This window comes from Lethenteron reissneri, chromosome 68 (genome assembly GCF_015708825.2).
Source record: "Lethenteron reissneri isolate LAM-NWPU_2019-01 chromosome 68, ASM1570882v1, whole genome shotgun sequence".
Classification (NCBI taxonomy): Eukaryota; Metazoa; Chordata; class Hyperoartia; order Petromyzontiformes; family Petromyzontidae; genus Lethenteron; species Lethenteron reissneri.
In genome coordinates, this window is record NC_083846.1 from 2447391 (window position 1) to 2466808 (window position 19418).

The 19418-nt window shown below is 49.8% G+C and overlaps 1 protein-coding gene across 1 annotated transcript; it reads right to left on the minus strand.

Annotated features, from left to right (window-relative positions):
* Positions 1 to 299: 299 nt before the first annotated feature.
* Positions 300 to 13707, minus strand: TALDO1 (transaldolase 1). The gene is made up of 8 exons (XM_061579028.1): positions 13515 to 13707; positions 9121 to 9244; positions 8409 to 8516; positions 6564 to 6695; positions 5294 to 5469; positions 4553 to 4750; positions 1787 to 1932; positions 300 to 934 (listed from the first exon to the last, which is right to left on the minus strand). Exons 1-8 carry the CDS (start codon positions 13579 to 13581, stop codon positions 908 to 910), a joined length of 978 nt encoding a protein of 325 aa, XP_061435012.1. The 5' UTR covers positions 13582 to 13707; the 3' UTR covers positions 300 to 907.
* Between the last annotated feature and the right edge of the window lie 5711 nt (positions 13708 to 19418).

Consider the following 19418-nt stretch of genomic DNA (forward strand, 5'->3'; position numbering starts at 1 on the left):
CCACGATCGGTACACAGGAGATCGTCGGTTCGATCCCGACCCCGACGCCTGCTGCTGTATATTTGCGTGCCTCTCTCACTCTCTCCCTGCGGTCGCGTGGATTTGTCTCCCCGGGACGGAGGCGGGCGGCGGCTGCCAGTGCCAACCATTACCACGGGGCGGCAACCCCAAACGACGAAAGTCGTGAATATCCCTTTTCACCGTTTCACACACCAACAACCCGCCGTTCGCCGCCACTAAGCCGGGCTTAGATGCGCGTCAAGGCCGAGCGAAGTTTCACAGCGCACGCACACGGCGGCCAATTTGAAATCGGGTAACTTTTTATTTCGTTCCAAAAGGCGGCGTTTCGTTTTCAACCGTTGGGCGAGCGCGTCGAGCAACTTGAAATGTAAAAATCGATTTTCTTCGCCGCTATTCTACGAGACTTGTTTTTGGAGGGGGGCACAGACGCCGGGGTGGTGGGGGGGGGGCGAGGAAGAGCGGGGGGGGTGGGGCGGTTGTGAGGGGAATGTAGCAGAGGGGTCCACACCAGCCACGCTAAACCCACCGAATCAATCGACCAGTGTCAATTCGTTCAACCACGCGGCTGGGGCAGTTTGAGATACGAAATCTGGACGAATACCTTGAACTGAAGAGGCGTAAAGAAGGTTTGGGTTTCTTTTCAAGGGACAACTTTTCACAACGTAGGAATGCATCGGAGCACGGATCTGGTTCCAGCAGAACGCACGCACGCAGCAAAGCGATTTCTTGGGAAGTGCCAAAAAAAACGAAAAGAAAGCAACATTTGGTCAGAGAAGCCACGGGGGGGAATGAAAGTCCGAACAGGCTTTTTCAAAAATCTAAGTTTTTCAATCGTTTCATTTCTCGAGCGGGTCCCCATGATGTTCCAACGTTTGGCAGTCGTCCTTCAAACCGTTGCTCCAAACATGCGTTTCTGGAAGGGGAAGGAAAAACCGAAAGAAACGAGACGGTTACAAATCAGCAGACGACACGCCGCAACTTTTTCTCGGAAGGTTCAAACGACGCGAGAGAATGCCGCACGGCGATTCGTAACAACGTGGGACGCAAACTTTTTAAATGCAGATTGAAAACTCGTTTCTTAAGAACGCCTTTTTTGTGTTTAGTTTGGCTTCCACCACCCCCCCCCCCCCCCGCCACCTCTGGTTAGCATGGCTGGCTAACATACGGTGCAAAAGAAGTTCAACACGCAAATATTCACGCAGACTCAAAGGTTGTCATGCTTTTCCCCCCCCCCGCACCTCCGATTAGCACGGTTGGTTATGTACGGTGCGAAAGAAGTTACATACAGACTTATTCTGAGACCCATAGACTCGCACAGACATCCATAGACTCACACAGAGACCCATATACTCACACAGAGACCCAGACTCACACAGAGACCCATAGACTCACACAGAGACCCATAGACTCACACAGAGACCCATAGACTCACACAGAGACCCATAGACTCACACAGAGACCCACAGACTCACACAGAGACCCACAGACTCACACAGATACCCGTACACTCACACAGATACCCACAGACTCACGCAGAGACCCACAGACTCACGCAGAGACCCATAGACTCACAAAGACGCATAGACTCACACAGAGACCCACAGAAGAGACCCATAGATTGTTGTCCCCCCCACCCCCTCACCTCTGATTAGTACGGCTAGCTAGGTACGGAGTGAAAAAAAGCTCAACATACACGCAACATATACGCGCAAGATGTTTTTTTTAAACGATTGACAATTTGACGGTCGCGAAGGGAGCAGGTCACCTTCAGCACAGCCTCCAGCTTTGCGGAATCGACGGCAAACTTGCGGATGCCATCCGAGAGCTTCTCGACCGCCATCTGGTCCTCGTTGTGTTGCCAGCGGAAGGCCTTCTCGTCCAGGCTCACCTTCGTCTGCTCCATGGACTCGGCTACGGACAACACGCGGGACAACAATCCCCCCCCATATAATTAGGTTTTTTCGGTAAAGTCACGTAGGTGAAAAAATTTAAATTGACAACTCTCGGAACCTCCCATTTCAACCAGTCTACGCAACAAAGGCTCATTCTTGGCAGCGGTTTCAGCCGCACCACCTCTACATAACAAAAGGCTCAGTCCCATTAACACGTACCTTTACATCAGCCGCACCTTAACAACTCTGGGAACCTCCGAGTTCAACCAGTCTACGCAACAAAAGGCTCATTCCTAGCAGCGTGCTTCAGCCGCACCGAATCTCACAATAATAATATCCTGCCTTGGCTCCTCCCACCCTCAACTAGTATATATACAGTATATATACAAGGACTGTTTTCTTGGAATTTCTAATTTACTTGAAACAACAATCGTGCTGTGACGGTTCCACCTGAAGGCGGAAGCTTGTGTTGCCTCCGAAACGTCGTGATTTTTATTTTATTTTACTTTTATTAATTTCAATTTTTTTTTACCTATGTGACTTTACCGAAAAAAACCTAAGAACATGAAATCCTTGCAGTCACGAAAGAAGCTTCAAATCTAGAACAATCCCCCCCACCGTTCAGCTGCCGTGTCCCCGCAAAACACAAGTCCAGCGGCGCCAGCACAAGCGCCCCGACACGGCCGTTGTGAACCCCCCCTCCCCCCGGAGAAAACGACAGAGGCAGCTCGGTGCTCTCACAAGACACAAAGATCCCCCCACCCCCGTGTCGCCTGTAACAGACTGTCGGGGAAAGTGCCGTTAGCGAGCAGAAGCTGCAGCACCTGTGAAGGCCGGCACGGCACACGAGGGGGTGGGTGGCCAACACCATGCCCGGCCGCCTTTGTCTCCCCCAGCGGCGATGTTTACTACACACCGCACCAGCTACTCATTTGAGGCCGAGTCGACCTAGGGGAGGCCCAGAACCGGTGCAGATAATTGCCCCTGGTGTTGGTGGCCGTGAGCGGGTTTCTAACTCGGGTGGCTGCCGGGTTCGTAGCGCGGCGTAGCGCTAACCGCTGCGCCGCCGCTCCCTGCCCGAGAGACGCGGCCACTCTGAGACAATGACTTGAAGTGTTTGAATGTGGCTTGTGTAAAGCCCCTTTGTCATTCCACAGCTGCCTAACTGCCCCCCACACCCCGATTCAAGAGCCGCATGGCTCACAGGGTTATACCTAATACAGGTAGTCCTCTACTCACGACGGAGATGCGTTAAGACGACCCCATCATCGTAAGTCGAAAATATCGTAAGTCGAAGATGGCCTAGCCTACCCAGGAGTCTTAAAGAATGGTGATCATTTAGCAAAACAGAGCAATTTACAGTAGCGTACTGTATAAACTATATACTGTATGTATTTATTAATTACAATACTGTATTGCACAGCAATATTTAAAGTAATTCTTAGCCTACCTATATGAACTGCAATTGAATAGAAAGTTTTTTCAGGAAACAATCCTATCTGCTATAAAAAACTTTTAACATGCATTAAACGTATCGTATCGTGGTAACCCTAAAATGTAATCGCTAAAGCTACGTATCATACATGCATTGAACGTGTCGTAACGTATCATATTGTACTGTACTCACCAAGATTCGTACGCTGCTGCGTTTGCCTGCCGCGCGAAATTTAAAATATTTTACAATTTTGTTGTATCGCTGTCGCCATCGTAAGATCGAAATATCGTAAGTCGGACCGTCGTAACTCGGAAACTATCTGTAAATGAAACTGAAAACTAAAACTGGAACCCCACTAAGACCCCCCCACCAAGGGTCACTCCCAAAACGTCGTGGGTTATTTGACCATACTTCACCACGCTGGTCAGTGTGCGGGCTGAAGGCTGGCAGCTGAGCTGCGGTAACCTCCAAGTGCGGAATTTGATGGGGCTGGATCTGCCCTGTACTGCCCTCTGCTGCCCACACACTGCAGTGCAGCAAATGTGTGGGCAGCAGTGGGCAGCAGTGGGCAGTGCTGCAAATGTGTGGGAGAAGCCGGCGTGCACGGTAGCCTCCCCCAATCCAAGCGGTATCCAGGCTCGAACCTGCTTAGCTTCCAACATCCGAGAGAGATTGGACCCATTACGGGCACTTTGTTCCTTTAGCTGTTGATGTGCGTGCGTGTGTGTGATGTATGCAAGTTGGCACAGCGAGGAGCACAGGTGGTCCATCTCGGTCAACCTACGGCACCTGGGTCTGCGTCTGCCCCGTGACCTCCTGCCAGCAGCGAACTTTCGGACACTTCCCGTGGCCCCTAAGTGCACCTAGCACGGCACAAGCGCCGTGGTGACGTCACCGCCACTTGTTGGCGAACGACAGTTGTCGTCGTCGTGCCAGGCTGTGCGCGCGCTTTTGAGGCGATCGCGTGAAGTGTCGAAGGCTCGTCGCTGGCAGGCGAGGTCACTGGGAGAGACCCAGGTGTTATGGGTTAACCGACTTGTGATAGCTGGCCTTCACTCACCAACAACACTTTCCTCAACAGCCTGTGCTAGGCCACACTGTGGGGGGGAGGAGGAGGGGAGGACGGAAGCTTTGCCTTCGCACGTGCGGCCGCAAAAAAAAAACAAGACACCTAGCCTGGCACGAGCGCCGTTGCCGCACCCACCCTCTTTGGCGGAGAGCTGGGGCGCGAGCGTCTGCGAGTCGGCGTGAAGCTCCGCCAGCAGCTTGGGGGCGATGGTGAGGTAGTCGCAGCCGGCGAGCGCGCGGATCTCGCCCGTGTTGCGGAACGACGCGCCCATCACGATCGTCTTGTAGCCGAACTTCTTGTAGTAGTTGTAGATGCTGCGGACGCTCTTCACGCCTGCGGAGTGGTGGCGGTGGTGGGGGAGCGGTGGTAGCGGAGCGCGGACTTGGGACACGTGGAACGAGGACGCAACAAACGAAGGTCCGCGTGCAGCCTTTCAACAGGCCGCGCGCATGCGTCTGTCCGCGTAATCGTACGTGCTATTGCGTGCGACTGTGTTTATTGTCCACGTGATTACCCTGTTTGCGCACGTAATCGCCTGTGTAATGGTGCGTGCGTCTGCGCGACGATGAGCGAGAGCGACCGAGCGTCAGTGTGGTTGCGTGCGCGATCGATCATCCGTGTGACCATGTGTGCGATCATCGCGTGCATGGTCATTCTGTGTGACCATTTGTAGGACCATCTGTGCGACAGTCCGTGCAACTGTGTGTGTGACAGTCCGTGCAACTGTGTGTGCGTGCAACCGTGTAGGCGTGTCATCGCGATGTGACCCCGCCTGTGACCCCGCCTGTGACCCCGCCTGTGACCCCGCCTGTGACCCCGCCTGTGACCCCGTGATCGCGATATCCGACCGCCCGCGTGACGTGCGTGCGGACGAACCGGGGTCTTCGTCGGGGGCGTAGGACTTCTGCGCCGAGTTGGCGACGTGCCAGTCGAGGATGCGCCCCACGAAGGGCGAGATGAGCGTGACCCCGGCCTCGGCGCACGCCACCGCTTGCGCAAACGAGAAGAGCAGCGTCATGTTGCAGTGCACGCCGTGCTGCTGCTCCAGGACGCTGGCGCGAGGGGTGGAGGGGACGGGCGCGCACGGACACACGTGTGTAAGTACGTGCGTTGAACTTCTTTCGCACCGTACGTAGCTAATCGGAGGTGCGGGGGAAGGACAACTATGGGTCTCTGTGTGAGTCTATGGGTCTCTGCGTGAGTCTATGGGTCTCTGCGTGAGTCTATGGGTCTCTGCGTGAGTCTATGGGTCTCTGCGTGAGTCTATGGGTCTCTGCGTGAGTCTATGGGTCTCTGCGTGAGTCTATGGGTCTCTGTGTGAGTCTATGGGTCTCTGTGTGAGTCTATGGGTCTCTGTGTGAGTCTATGGGTGTCTGCGTGAGTCTATGGGTCTCTGTGTGAGTCTGTGGGTCTCTGTGTGAGTCTGTGGGTCTCTGTGTGAGTCTATGGGTCTCTGTGTGAGTCTATGGGTCTCTGTGTGAGTCTATGGGTCTCTGCGTGAGTCTATGGGTCTCTGCGCGAGTCTATGGGTCTCTGCGCGAGTCTATGGGTCTATGCGTGAGTCTATGGGTCTCTGCGTGAGTCTATGGGTCTCTGCGTGAGTCTATGGGTCTCTGCGTGAGTCTATGGGTCTCTGTGTGAGTATATGGGTCTCTGTGTGAGTCTACGAGCCTCTGTGTGAGTCTATGGGTCTCTGCGTGAGTCTATGGGTCTCTGTGTGAGTCTATGGGTCTCTGCGTGAGTCTATGGGTCTCTGTGTGAGTATATGGGTCTCTGCGTGAGTCTACGAGCCTCTGCGTGAGTCTATGAGCCTCTGCGTGAGTCTATGGGTCTCTGTGTGAGTCTGTGGGTCTCTGTGTGAGTCTGTGTATGTTGAACTTATTTCGCCAACCGTGCTCATGGGAGGTGCGGGGGGGGGGGAAGAACAACAATCTAGACATGAAAAGCAGTCGTAAGGAAAATGAGTTTGCAATCTAGAGGATTTAAAAGCGCAAAAAGCTCTAGTGGCCGGAGCTGCAATTGCCAACATCTTTGACAAAGGACACGGCACAAACGCAGAGAGAGGGAGAGAGCGGTAGATATTTTTTCTAAACGGAATCATCAATAAAGTCGTCACCACCCTGCGTGACGAGCGCGACTCGCTCACCGGCCGGCCTGGATGCCCTCCCACGTGGAGGACAGCTTGATGAGCACACGCTCCTTGTCCACCCCCGCCTCCTTGTAGAGCTCGATGAATTTGAGGGCCTTCGCCACCATCCCGTCTCTGTCGAACGACAACCTGGGGGAGGAGGTCAAGGGGTCAGCGGCCGAGGTCGAGAGGGCGGCGGAGGGTCGAGGCGGAGGACGAGGGGGCGGTGGCGGAGGTCAAGGGGTCGGCGGCGGAGGTCAAGAGGTCGGCGGCAGAGGTCAAGGGAGCGGAGGTAGAGGTCAGGGGGTCGGCGGCGGAGGTCAAGGGGTCAGCGGCCGAGGTCAAGGGGTCGGCGGCGGAGGTCGAGGGGGCGGCGGCGGAGATCGAGGGGGCGGCGGTCGAGGGGGCGGTGGCGGAGGTCAAGGGGTCGGCAGCGGAGGTCAAGGGGTCAGCGGCAGAGGTCAAGGGGGTGGCGGCGACATTAATTTTGTGGCCAGCAGGTTCAAGCCTTGATATGCAGACAGCAAAGACGTGGAACCATAGCACCGTACAACAACGGATCTTGCTGCACCGTCATCTGCCGGCCAGCACTCAAGTCGACAGCCTGCATGGTAAGCATAATCCTCATTTAAATTGCGTTGTTTACGCATCGGACATGCCGAGCAAACGACCAGAAACACGGCAACGCTGTTGCTGCTCGCAACGCGAACGACTGCACGTCTCCTTGAGATGCGGCGTGTGGCACGGAGGGGGCGAGATGTTAACTACCTCGCCTGGTGTACAGGAGGTCGTGGGGTTCAAACCCGACCCTGACGCCTGCTGCTGTATATTTTGAGTTTGCGTTTCTCTCTGGCCGTGTGGTGTTTCTCCGGGTCCTCCGGTTTTTCCCTCCACGTTTAGAAGCAACGTCGCGACGCGTTTAAAGGGCACTTGGCTGCCGCTATGAATTTCCACGCGACCACGAAAAGCCGCCAACTTCGTTGCGCTGCTGTCGTTTGTGATGGCCCGGGTCGCTTCTGAATAAGTACTATTTAAAAAGAAACTTGTTTTTAAAAACACGCTTTAATGAAATGTACCGTACTAGTAATGGAAGAACTCCACGACTCCAGGAAGTGGCCCCGAAGCTTGCCATAACGTAAGGGCCCGTAGTGATTTACAGCCAACGTCAGTTGACCGTGGACAATTAGACCCAAGCCGAAACATAACATATAAAAAATAATGTTCAAAAAGAAATGTTTTATTTTATTTTTAATGCTAGAATATAGTATTGTCATCAGTATGACATAAGTATACCAAGTTTGCAGTCAATACCACATTGGGAAGTGGGTTAAAATTGAGTTGCAAGATTTGAGGATACGACAACGGCGACAACAAAAGACAAAATAAAAGCGCGTAAAAAGAGCGACACAAGCCCAGCGGAGGCCTCAACCTGGTGAAGTAAAAAATTAACCCGTAAAAACTAAGTTTTTCACTCTAAATCCTTTATATGCGTGGCGGCTAGAGTCCTCTCGTCCTCTGGCTTGAGATGGCTGCCACCTATGGGTCAGATGATTGTCTGCCAGCATTAAGCAATTGGTAATTAAATATTTTAAAAAATTTCCCTAAACAGTGTAAAATTTTGGAAAAACTTTTTCACGAAAATTAATTGTCACGCACAACGAGTCTGTGTGGAAAATGTCAGCTCGATTGGATCACGGGAAGTGGGTTAAAAAACGACCGAAAGATTTGCACGGTCGTAAGCAAGCAAGCAAGCACGCACGCAAGCACGCCAGCGAACTTAATATAACGGATTTAAAAATGGTTTTAGTTTTAGTTTGGCAACTCTTTGAGATGCGACGAGCCGAGCCGGTTGCCCCTCTTTACCTGGCATCCACCTCGGTGGACACCCTGCCGGGGATCTTCTTCAGGATTTCGACGCCAAAGTTGACGAACAGCTTGTCGATGGCGCTCGTCACCTGCTCAGCGGGAGAGCTGAGAGAGAGGGAGGGGGGGGAGAGAGGGGGGGGGAGAGAGAGGGGGGGAGGGGTGAGCGAGAGGGGAGGAGGGGTGAGAGAGAGGGTCTCTCCGCGAGTCCACGGGTCTCTGTGTGAGTCTGTGGGTCTCTGTGTGAGTCTACGGGTCTCTGTGTGAGTCTATGGGTCTCTGTGTGAGTCTGTAGGTCTCTGCGCGAGTCTGTGGGTCTCTGTGCGAGTCTGTGGGTCTCTGTGCGAGTCTGTGGGTCTCTGTGCGAGTCTGTGGGTCTCTGCGCGAGTCTGTGGGTCTCTGCGCGAGTCTGTGGGTCTCTGCGCGAGTATGTGGGTCTCTGTGTGAGTCTATGGGTCTGTGTGAGTCTATGGGTCTCTGTGCGAGTCTATAGGTCTCTGTGCAAAGACAAACGGGTCTCTGCACGAGTCTGTGGGTCTCTGTGCGAGTCTATGAGTCTCTGTGTGAGTCTATGGGTCTCTGCGGGAGTCCGTGTACCTGTGTATGCATGTTGAACTTCTTTCGCACCGTACGCAGCCAACCGCGATAATCGTCTTCCTGTACCCAGGGTCCCCACCCCGGTGCGCATCGCGGAGGAGAGATTCTCGCTCACCTGCCGTGACTGAATCCGTACTCCTGCGCGTCCTGCAGCAGGTGTTCGTACGCGGGCATCTGCGCCGCTGCGAGCAGCAGCGAAGGGTTGGTGGTCGCATCCTGGGGCTTGTATTCATCGATGGCTGGGGGGCAGAGGTCGCAAACGGGTTTTGATTCCTTACCCGGCCGCACCAGGGTCGCAAATGGGTACCCGTACCCGGCCGGGTACGGGTAGCCGTTCCCTACCCGTACCCTACCCGAAATGAGTGACAAACGGCTCCTCACCAGTGACTCACGGCCTACCCGTACCCGGCCGCACCAGGGTCGCAAACGGCTACCCGTACCCGGTGGACTTATGTTTTTGTTTACAGGGCCGCTGTGCCGTCACACTGCCCGATGGCACTCCCCCCCCCCCCCCCATCTGTGCATGGTGGTCGCGCATACAACAATTAAAACCCCGGTTCAACTCAACCACCTGCTCGGCTTCCGAGATCTGTATGTACTTTGTTGAACTTAGGAATATGCGTTTATCCTTTTCTGGTGATAAAACAGGCAGTGTTAAGATGTTACAAACACCCAAACAGATTCACTTTGCAAGGGATCAAAGTTACTGCATTAGGCACACGCAGTACTTGCGGTGAAGATGCGACACAAAACATGCTCCGATAATGTACGGGCTGTCGTCTTTGAAACCGATTGGTCCCGTGATATGCTGAACTTCTTTCGTACCATACGTAGACAACCGTGGCTAACACCGGTGGTGCGGGTGGCGGCGGGGGAAGGCCAACAAACTGAACACAAAAAAAAGCATTTCGAAAGAAATGAGTTAATTTGTTTCGATTTAAAGCTTTCGTGACTGCAGGGATTCATCTTCTTGGTTCTTTCGGTAAAGTCACGTAGAAGGGAAATAATAAAATGATAAAAATAAAACATAATAAAATTGTATTTTATAAAATAAAAACATCATAATAAAATTGTATTTTATTACGTTTTATTTTTATCATTTTATTATTTCCCTTCTACGTGACTTTACCTAAAGAACCAAGAAGAAGTTAATTTGTTGTAAAGAAAAAAAAAAACCCCCGTACGATTTACAAAGCGGTCGATTCCCATGGCGCTTCGGTTCGCGGGCTCATTTGCTTCAGGGTTGCATCAGTTTCACGGTGCGGCAAAACGTCAATGCGGTAACCTGCAGCACACAAGCATATACAGTGATACCTCGGTTCACGAACGCTTCTGTTCACGAACAACTCGGTTCACGAACAGAAAAGTTCATAAAAATTTGCTCCGGTTCACGAACGCTTCTGTTCACGAACAACTCGGTTCACGAACAGAAAAGTTCATAAAAATATGCTCCGGTTCACGAACTCCGCTTCGGTTCACGAACAAGAGCCGCGGCCATTTTAATGCTATTTCCAGGCTGTCACGTGCTCGTGACTTCCTGTAGGAAGATCGTGGAGAGAAGAAGAGACACAGAAAGAAGTACTGTGAGTACTGTGAAGACACTTTGAGTGACTTTTTGCTTTTTGGTGTGCTTTTTAGCACATACAGTACTGTACTGTACTACTGTACTGTACAATACAGTACTGTTCACCCGTTTGAGTGCTTACTGAAGTCATCTCAAGCAAGGTTAGTGTTCTCTCTTTATACATTACTATACTGTACAGTACTAATGTGTATTGTAATTTGTTTCATATTTTTGTGCTTCAAAAACCAAAATAAAAGGTCAGAACGGATTAACCGGATTTACATTGAACCCTGTGGGAAAATGTGCCTCGGTTCACGACCAATTCGGTTCGCGACCAGAGTCAGTTCACGAATTAAGTTCGTGAACCGAGGTATCACTGTACGCGTTCTCAACCTTCTTCTCCCATCCTTCTTCAACACGCGTGGCCGCGCATGCATCATCTCCCCGCCCCCCCCCTCACCAACAAGGCCGCTGGTGACAATTCCACATTCCCATGGCCGCGTGAGTCAGTCCCGTCACGAGATGAAGCCCATCGCTGACCTCCCACACAAATGGGTATAATGCACGCACACACTCGCTCTCGATTTGGACAAGCCAACCCTGCCCGAATGATGGTCCGCACACTTTGTTGAGCTATCGTTCGTGTGATGGCCCGGGTCGCTTTGGAACAGGAAGTTGATGCCTCAGTGGGGACCTTTGGCTGGTAGGATGGTTTAGTGTTGTGTTTGTAGAGCGTTTGGGCCTCTCGTGTACTTTGCACTCCTATCACGTTTGTTGTCGTAACGTTCTTAACCCGTGCCCCTACTGGACATCTGTGAAAAAATTAACCCGTAAAAACAAAGTTTTTCACTATAAATCCTTTATATGCGTGGCATCGGTTTTATTTTATTATTCATTTCTGTTTTTCTTGAGTAAGAGTTTCATTTTTATCACATTGTTATTTTAATTAAATATGAAATTTATTTTTTCCTAAAAAGTGTAAAATTTTGGGAAAAAATTTTCACGAAAATAAATTGTCACGCACAACGAGTCTGTGTGCAAAATGTCAGCTCGATTGGATCACGGGAAGTGGGTTAAAAAACGACCGAAAGATTTGCACGGTCGTAAGCGCGCAAGCAAGCAAGTGAACTTAATATAAAGGATTTAAAAAGAAAGAGCTTCATTCATAGCTCATCGGATTCCTCCTGCAGTTTAAATAAATATTCTGATCCTGCGACCATTTCCCGATCGCTTTGAACCACAGCGCTGTCACCTGCCCTCCGACCTTGATGTTGTTGTTGTTACAAATATATGGACCAGAAACAACGACAAGAATCCAACAAGTTGTTGTTGTACCTAATGAGTTAATGATGACGTCACCCTGCTGCTGCTCTATATAAGACCGGGAGCCAGAGCAGAGCCTCACCATTCTGGCAAATTGCCCGATGATGCTGGATGCAATAACCAGCGAAACGTCGTACAACTCAAAAATTGTAAATGTTGTGGTTTCACGCTTCAACACACCGGTGGGCTAAAGCAGTGAACTATTTTGTCTTTTGTCAACGTGACACTTTTTTACTGATTGGCCGCGTCGGGTGGTGGAGGGTTACGACACATTTATAAATAACGCGATCTGACCCCAAAAACGTTGATTATGAAGAATCCCCTGTTGTACTGCACTTCCGTGTCCCCCCCTGCCTTCGCCACCGCAATAACCAGCGAGAAGTATGGTTGGGAAAAACAACGCGGGCGTTTCGGGGTGGGTGGGCATCACCTAGCAGTGTGATTGACACATGTACTGTATACATTGTGGCCACTACACATGTTAAGAGGGACTCGATTTGGATGACATAGCAGCGGCAGAAGGGGTGGAAAGCATCACCTATCGACTGGCAATCAAATGGCGAGGAAATGTTAACTACCTCGCCTGGTATGCAGGAGGTCGTGGGGGGTTCGATCCCGTCCCTGATGACACCTGCTGCTGTATATTTGGAGTTTGCGTCTCTCTCTCATCATCATCACGGTGGCTAGGAGATGTTAACTACCTCGCCTGGTAAACAAGAGGTCGTGGGTTCGATCTCAACCCTGACGCCTGCTGCTGTTGCTGTTGTATATTTGGAGTTTGTGTCTCTCATCATCATCACGGTGGCTAGGAGATGTTAACTACCTCGCCTGGTACACAGGAGGTCGTGGGTTCGATCCCGACCCTGACGGCTGCTGCTGTTGCTGTTGTATATTTGGAGTTTGCATCTCTCTCTCATCATCATCACGGTGGCTAGGAGATGTTAACTACCTCGCCTGGTACACAGGAGGTCGTGGGTTCGATCCCGACCCTGACGCCTGCTGCTGTTGCTGTTGTATATTTGGAGTTTGCATCTCTCTCTCATCATCATCACGGTGGCTAGGAGATGTTAACTACCTCGCCTGGTGCACAGGAGGTTGTGGGTTTGATCCCGACCCTGACGAAGCCTGCTGCTGCTGCTGTATATTTGGAGTTTGCATCTCTCTCTCATCATCATCACGGTGGCTAGGAGATGTTAACTACCTCGCCTGGTACACAGGAGGTTGTGGGTTTGATCCCGACCCTGACGAAGCCTGCTGCTGCTGCTGTATATTTGGAGTTTGCGGTGACCCTCTCTCTCGGTCTCCCCGTGGTCCACGTGGATTTTTCTCCGGGCCCTCCTCCGGTTTCTCCCATTCGCCACTAAGCGACGGCGACGTCACCGTGGAGATTGTGCCAGGCTAGGTGCACCTTGAGGCCATGCTGGCTGCTGGCAGTGTTGCACAATCGCCGCGTGTAAAAAGTATCGAAGCATTCTCAAAACTCTCGTCGTTTTCTGCGCGGCTCATCATCATCTTCAAAACGAAGATGTAATAATAATCACCATCATCATTTATTATTATTAAATTGCCGTGTTAGAACTGTAAACGATCAGCTGCGTTCAATTCCACCACGCTCATCTCACCGTTGAAGTCGCCCGTGTCGGCCACCACCACCGTGTAGGTCTTCAGCTGATCCAGAACGGACGACATCGCGCACTCGATATAAGGAGGGGGGGGAGCTGTGAGGGAAAAGTTGCCTTAAGGTTAATTACTTTGCAGATTAATTGGGGAAAAAAGAGGCAAAAGCAACTCCCTCACGAACGCGCTGCGCGATTTTGACCCTCCGACTTCCGGCGTGCGGCGCCTTATATAGGCGGCCCGTGCCGCGCGCTCATTGGTCGGCCGACAGCGGATGCCGAGCTCCTATTGGTCAACTCGGGCTGCGGCATCGCGGGTTAATCACGAAACGCGATTCGAAATTCAACGACGGGGCGGGGACGGCTACGGTGGCCCCTTCGGGACGATGACGTAGCGCGATTTGGTAATTGATGACGGAGACTTGTGTTGCCTCCGAAACGTCGTGATCTTTATTTTTATTTTATTATTTTATTAATTTTGATGTTTTACCTACGCGACTTTACCGAAAACACCTAAGAATATGATTCCTTGCAGTCACGAAAGCTTCAAGTCTAGAATTGTCATCTCGCTGTGTTCCTCCGCGTCTGCGCGTGTTCTGACGAAGAGTGATTGCCCGAAACGTCGATTGTTACACGTGTCTTTTTAACGAGTAACGCAACGATCGTGTAATTGCCGTGTTGAGTATCACGAATAATAATTAAAAATAATACTCGACACACTTGTTGAGTAATATTTGTAATACTTTAGTATTTTAATACTAAGCACACCTGTATTTTTGGTGCTTTCGGTAAAGTCACGTAGAAGGGAAATATTAAAATATATTAAACAATAAAAAATTATCACGTTTCGACGTTAACACAAGCAATCATTATCAGGTGTGAAATCCACACCGAGACCCACAGACACAGAGACCCACAGACTCACACTGAGACCCACAGACTCGCACAGAGACCCACAGACTCACACAGAGACCCACAGACTCACACAGAGACCCACAGACTCACACAGAGACCCATAGACTCACACAGAGACCCATAAACTCACACCGAGACCCACAGACTCACACAGACCCACACAGAGACCAATAAACTCACACAGAGACCCATAGACTCACACAGTGACCCACAGACTCAGATACCCACAGACTCACACAGAGACCCACAGGCTCACAGAGAGCCCCACAGACTCACACAGAGACCCACAGACTCACACAGAGACCCATAGACTCACACAGAGATCCACATACACAGAGACTCAGACTCACACAGAGACCCACAGACTCACACAGAGACCCACAGGCTCACAGAGAGACCCATATACTCACACAGAGATCCACAGACTCACACAGAGACCCATAGACTCACACAGAGACCCACATACACAGAGACTCAGACTCACACAGAGACCCACAGACTCACACAGAGTCCCACAGACTCACACAGAGGCCCGTAGACTCGCACAGAGACCCACAAACTCACACAGAAACCCAGACTCACACAGAGACCCACAGACTCACACAGAGACCCACAGACTCACACAGAGATCCACAAACTCACACAGAGACCCACAGACACCCATAGACTTACACACAGACCCACACAGAGACCCACAGACTCACACAGAGACCCATAATAGTTTGTTATATCCCCCCTGCACTTCCTATGAGCGCGGTTGACCATGTGCGGTGATTGCGACGTAAGTTCAAGCACGCGGTTACATCACAGCACTAACCCCCAACAGTATAGTAGTAGGTTTTTACCCTTTTAAACTGGTACAAAACTGACACCTTTATTCAAGGCATCATGTTTGCAATAACCACAACACAAGTAGTCAAAAAAGCAAACAAAAAGATGCAACTCTGATAATGATAATAATATGCACTGTTGCTTCTTTTTGTTTGGTTTTTTGACTACTTGTGTTGTGGTTATTGCAAACATGATGCATTGAATAAAGGTGTCAGTTTTGTACCAGTTTAAAAGGGTAAAAACCTACTACTATATTTTGCCACTGGTAAAAGAGATCTCATAGTGTCAATATACCCCAACAGTCTGTGAAGGCGTCCACGGTACGAGAGGGTATGGGGGATCGTTGTGGATGCCAGGCACATGGCGTGATCGTGGTGGTGGTGGTGATGATGGTGGTGGCGTCACTTTTATAACGTGAACACATGAGATTAATTTGTGCGTGGCTGAACAATGGTGGTGTTTGTTGCGTTGTGCGCATTGCGAAAGTTTTGAAAGTCTGGGGAGTGGATTTTTTTTGTTGAGTCACGGTTACTCAGCGCCGGCTAACACAAAGGTTAAATTTGAATATTTAGTTTTAACGCGTAGGAACGAAACAGGTGGATTTCTCCATAAATCTGTCTGTCGCCTGACGAAGCTGGTTGCAATTACCGGCGAAACGTCGTACTTCAGATTGTAAATGTTGTGGCTTTGCTCTCCAACACAACCGGTGGTGCTGTACTAGTATACTACACTATACACTACACTATACACGACTATATACTACACTATGCACTACACTATAAACTACACTATACACTACACACTACTACACACTACTATATACTACACTATACACTACACTACTATATACTACACTATACACTACACTATACACTACACTATACACTACACACTACTATATACTACACTATACACTACACTATACACTACACTATACACTACTATACACTACACTGCACACTACTATACACTACACTTTACACTACTATACACTACACTACTATATACTACACTACACTATACACTACACTACTATACACTACACTACACACTACACTACACACTACTATACACTACACTACTATACACTACACTATACACTACACTACACACTAGTGCTGTACTAGTGACTAATTGTCACGTTCTGTTTACGTGACAAACCCTTTACTAGTTGGCTGTGTCGGGTGGTGGCGGGTTTAACGACACATTCAGATATTTACGCGATCTGACCCCCCCAAAAAAACAATTATGGCTGAAAAATGTTGATACTCCGACTGATACTCCTGCTGTTATGGAGTGACTCATGCTGCCAGCTATGGCTGCAAAGTTTGGTCGTACATGTTGTGTGTATATCGTTTATTGTTAAATTTGAATCACAGTTCCTATGATCACTGTTACATTGCTTTTATAGCTTTCTTTTGGTGATTTCGAAAACGTTTTGGTTTAGCCATGTTTGTTTGTTGTAGTACAGAGTTAGACTGATAACTTTAATATAAATTGTCTTATGGTTGTTATTGTTTGACTTGCATCCCACTGGGATTTTTGCACACAGCGTGTGATATACGGTGCTTTTCTCTGGAAGATTTTGCAGTTTTTTCCTGGATTTTTCCGTTGCGCGCAGTAACTTTAAGATGTTCTTTGTTCGTGGTTTTGTTTGTTGCGGTTGCACCCGAGTCAAGAGCCACATGGCTCACAGGACTATACCGAATAAATGAAACTGAAAAACTGAGTTGGAGGCAGTCGCCCCTCCAGCTACGACGGAGGGCAGAGGAGCGACGCTCACAACAACAGGCGGAGCGCCGGGCGGATAAAACGCAGCGAGTTGGCACACAGTAGAGAGCACAGCTGGTGCGTGCATATGCCAGCCATCTCAGTCAACCCGTGGCACCTGGGGGTCTGTCCCGTGACCTCCTACCAGCATGGAGCAGAGGTCTCAATCGGTACCCGATACCCGTACCCTACCCGATACCCGGCTACCCGTACCCGGCCGGGAACGGGTACCCGTTTGCGACCCTGGTGCGGCCGGGTACGGGTAGGCCGTGAGTCACTGGTGAGTAACCGTTTGTCACTCATTTCCCAACGTCTTGCCTCTTCTCACAATTCAAGTTCCTAGAATCAACCCACCCGCGCCTGCAACATGGCTTCATCCCAGAGGTCGCAATCGGGTACCCGTACCCTACCCGATACCCGGCCGGGTACGGGTAGCCGGGTATCGGGTAGGGTACAGGGTACCCGATTGCGACCCTGGTGCGGCCGGGTACGGGTAGCCGGGTATGGAATCAAAACCCGTTTGTGACCTCTGGCATGGAGCCTTCGACACTCAACGTGACCCAGCCTCAACGTGCACCTAGCCAGCGCCGTGGTGAATGGCGGTTGTTGTTGATAGGGCGGTGTCATGGTTAGCGCATTGCGCTGTGAACCTCAAGTGAAGAATATCTGAGTGGGTTACTGGGGTCCGTCTCTCACGATCAACTCAACCTTAAACGAGTACCCGGTGCGATGTGTCAAATGTCAGCAATGGGCAGACAAAGAGCTTCATCGCTTATCGGATTCCTTCGTATAAGTCAATACTCCGATTCTGGAAGCAGCTTCTGCGGAATCTTCCACGGATCATTCTTCAACGTGAGGTCATCAGAATCAGAATACAAACACGATAGCAGTGCAAAGTACAAAACAGGTAAACACGTCACCAAAAACGCAAACAAATACGACGCTAAACCTCCCCCCTCGTCCTAGCAGGCAAAGCCACCACTGAGGTTTGAAACTTATTTTTCAGAAGACAACCTGGCCACGAAGGAAACCCTCGCATGACAAGAACGCAGACTGCACACGACGCTTGGAATAAAAAAAAAATTGAAACCGAAATTGAAATATATTAAGGTTTTTATTTTATTTATTATGATGCTCTAGCAGGCACACCGAAATCTGAATAAACGGCAATTTAAAACGCAACTGTTTAAACAATGGCTATATATAATATATAGCGGCGGTGTGTGTGTGTGTGGAACTTCCAAAACAAAAGAAAACGATATCGAGTTATAATTTACAAAGCGTGTGTCAAAATCGACGCAGCAAATCTTTGCACCGACCGCGCTTTTGCAACAAAAAGAGAGAAATAAATGGGAGTCATCAAAACATGATTTCCCCCACACCCCCCCCCCCAAGCCGAGAAGCAGAATGCAAACACAACGAGGCCAAAACGGCGACCACCACCACCACCAGCATCAATCACCGTGAATGAAAGAGAGAGAGAGAGAGGAAAAACAAGTGTCAAAAAAAATCATTGGCTCAGTGCGGGGCCTTACCTGGTAAAATATAATTTTATGTAGATATCCACATTCATTTAATATTTTTCTTCCGCAGTTTTTATTGAAAATGCAATATTTGATAAACCTGATGTGATAGACAAAAACTGATGCCAGATTTGGAATCGGCACCCCAAAATTACCTTAAAACCGTTGGAATACCTTACGCCAGAAAAAAAGTGTGTTGACCAGTGTAATTATAATTAGAACGAGACAAAATCTTTAAGATGGTCATACCAGGAGGTCCACGCAGCCAGAAATATTCGCAGTGGCAACGCCGATTTCGCCCGTTAGGGCCACGCCACCGCTGCCGATGATGATGATGTTGATGATGATGATGATTCCCCCACCGCAGGCAAAAGCCGCGTCCGTCGGCTTCAATGCGAAATGATTTTGGGGTAAGACGGAACGGACAGGAACGGGGGAGTGAGTGGGCGGTGTGGGACGGTGTGGAGAAACCCGCTGACGATGGTGAAACCCGTGCGTGGCTGAGCAGTGTGGACGAAACCGTCTAAAGAGTGGTGGGGCGAATGGTGGATTATATTTATACACGTTTGTGAGAAATATTAAGTTTGTAACTCTTAAATAAACGCCGCGATGTGTTCCCGCCCACGTGATGTTCCGTTTTCTATACAAATATCAAAATATAAATGGCACGGATGATCAATTGTTTTTTTTCGTTGTTATTTCCTTATACCTATTTTTTTTCTCATTTTTCTCATATATATTTGTTTTTTTCTTGCAAGTATAGTTATGTACAAAAAAATGACTCGTCTTTAGTTTGTACACAATCTGTGGAAAACATATACCCATCGTCATTATTAAAGACACGAAGGCTTCTTTTACATATATATACTTT

Bases quoted from the DNA above. Each gene is read 5' to 3' on its own strand.
- TALDO1 (XM_061579028.1), bottom strand. From the start codon at position 13,581: ATGTCGTCCGTTCTGGATCAGCTGAAGACCTACACGGTGGTGGTGGCC. The intron at 9,245-13,514 runs GTGAGATGAGCG...TCTGCCCCCCAG, and splicing joins CGACACGGGCGACTTCAACG to CCATCGATGAATACAAGCCC. The intron at 1,933-4,552 runs GTGGGTGCGGCA...TGTTGTCCGTAG, and splicing joins CCAGCTCTCCGCCAAAGAGG to CCGAGTCCATGGAGCAGACG.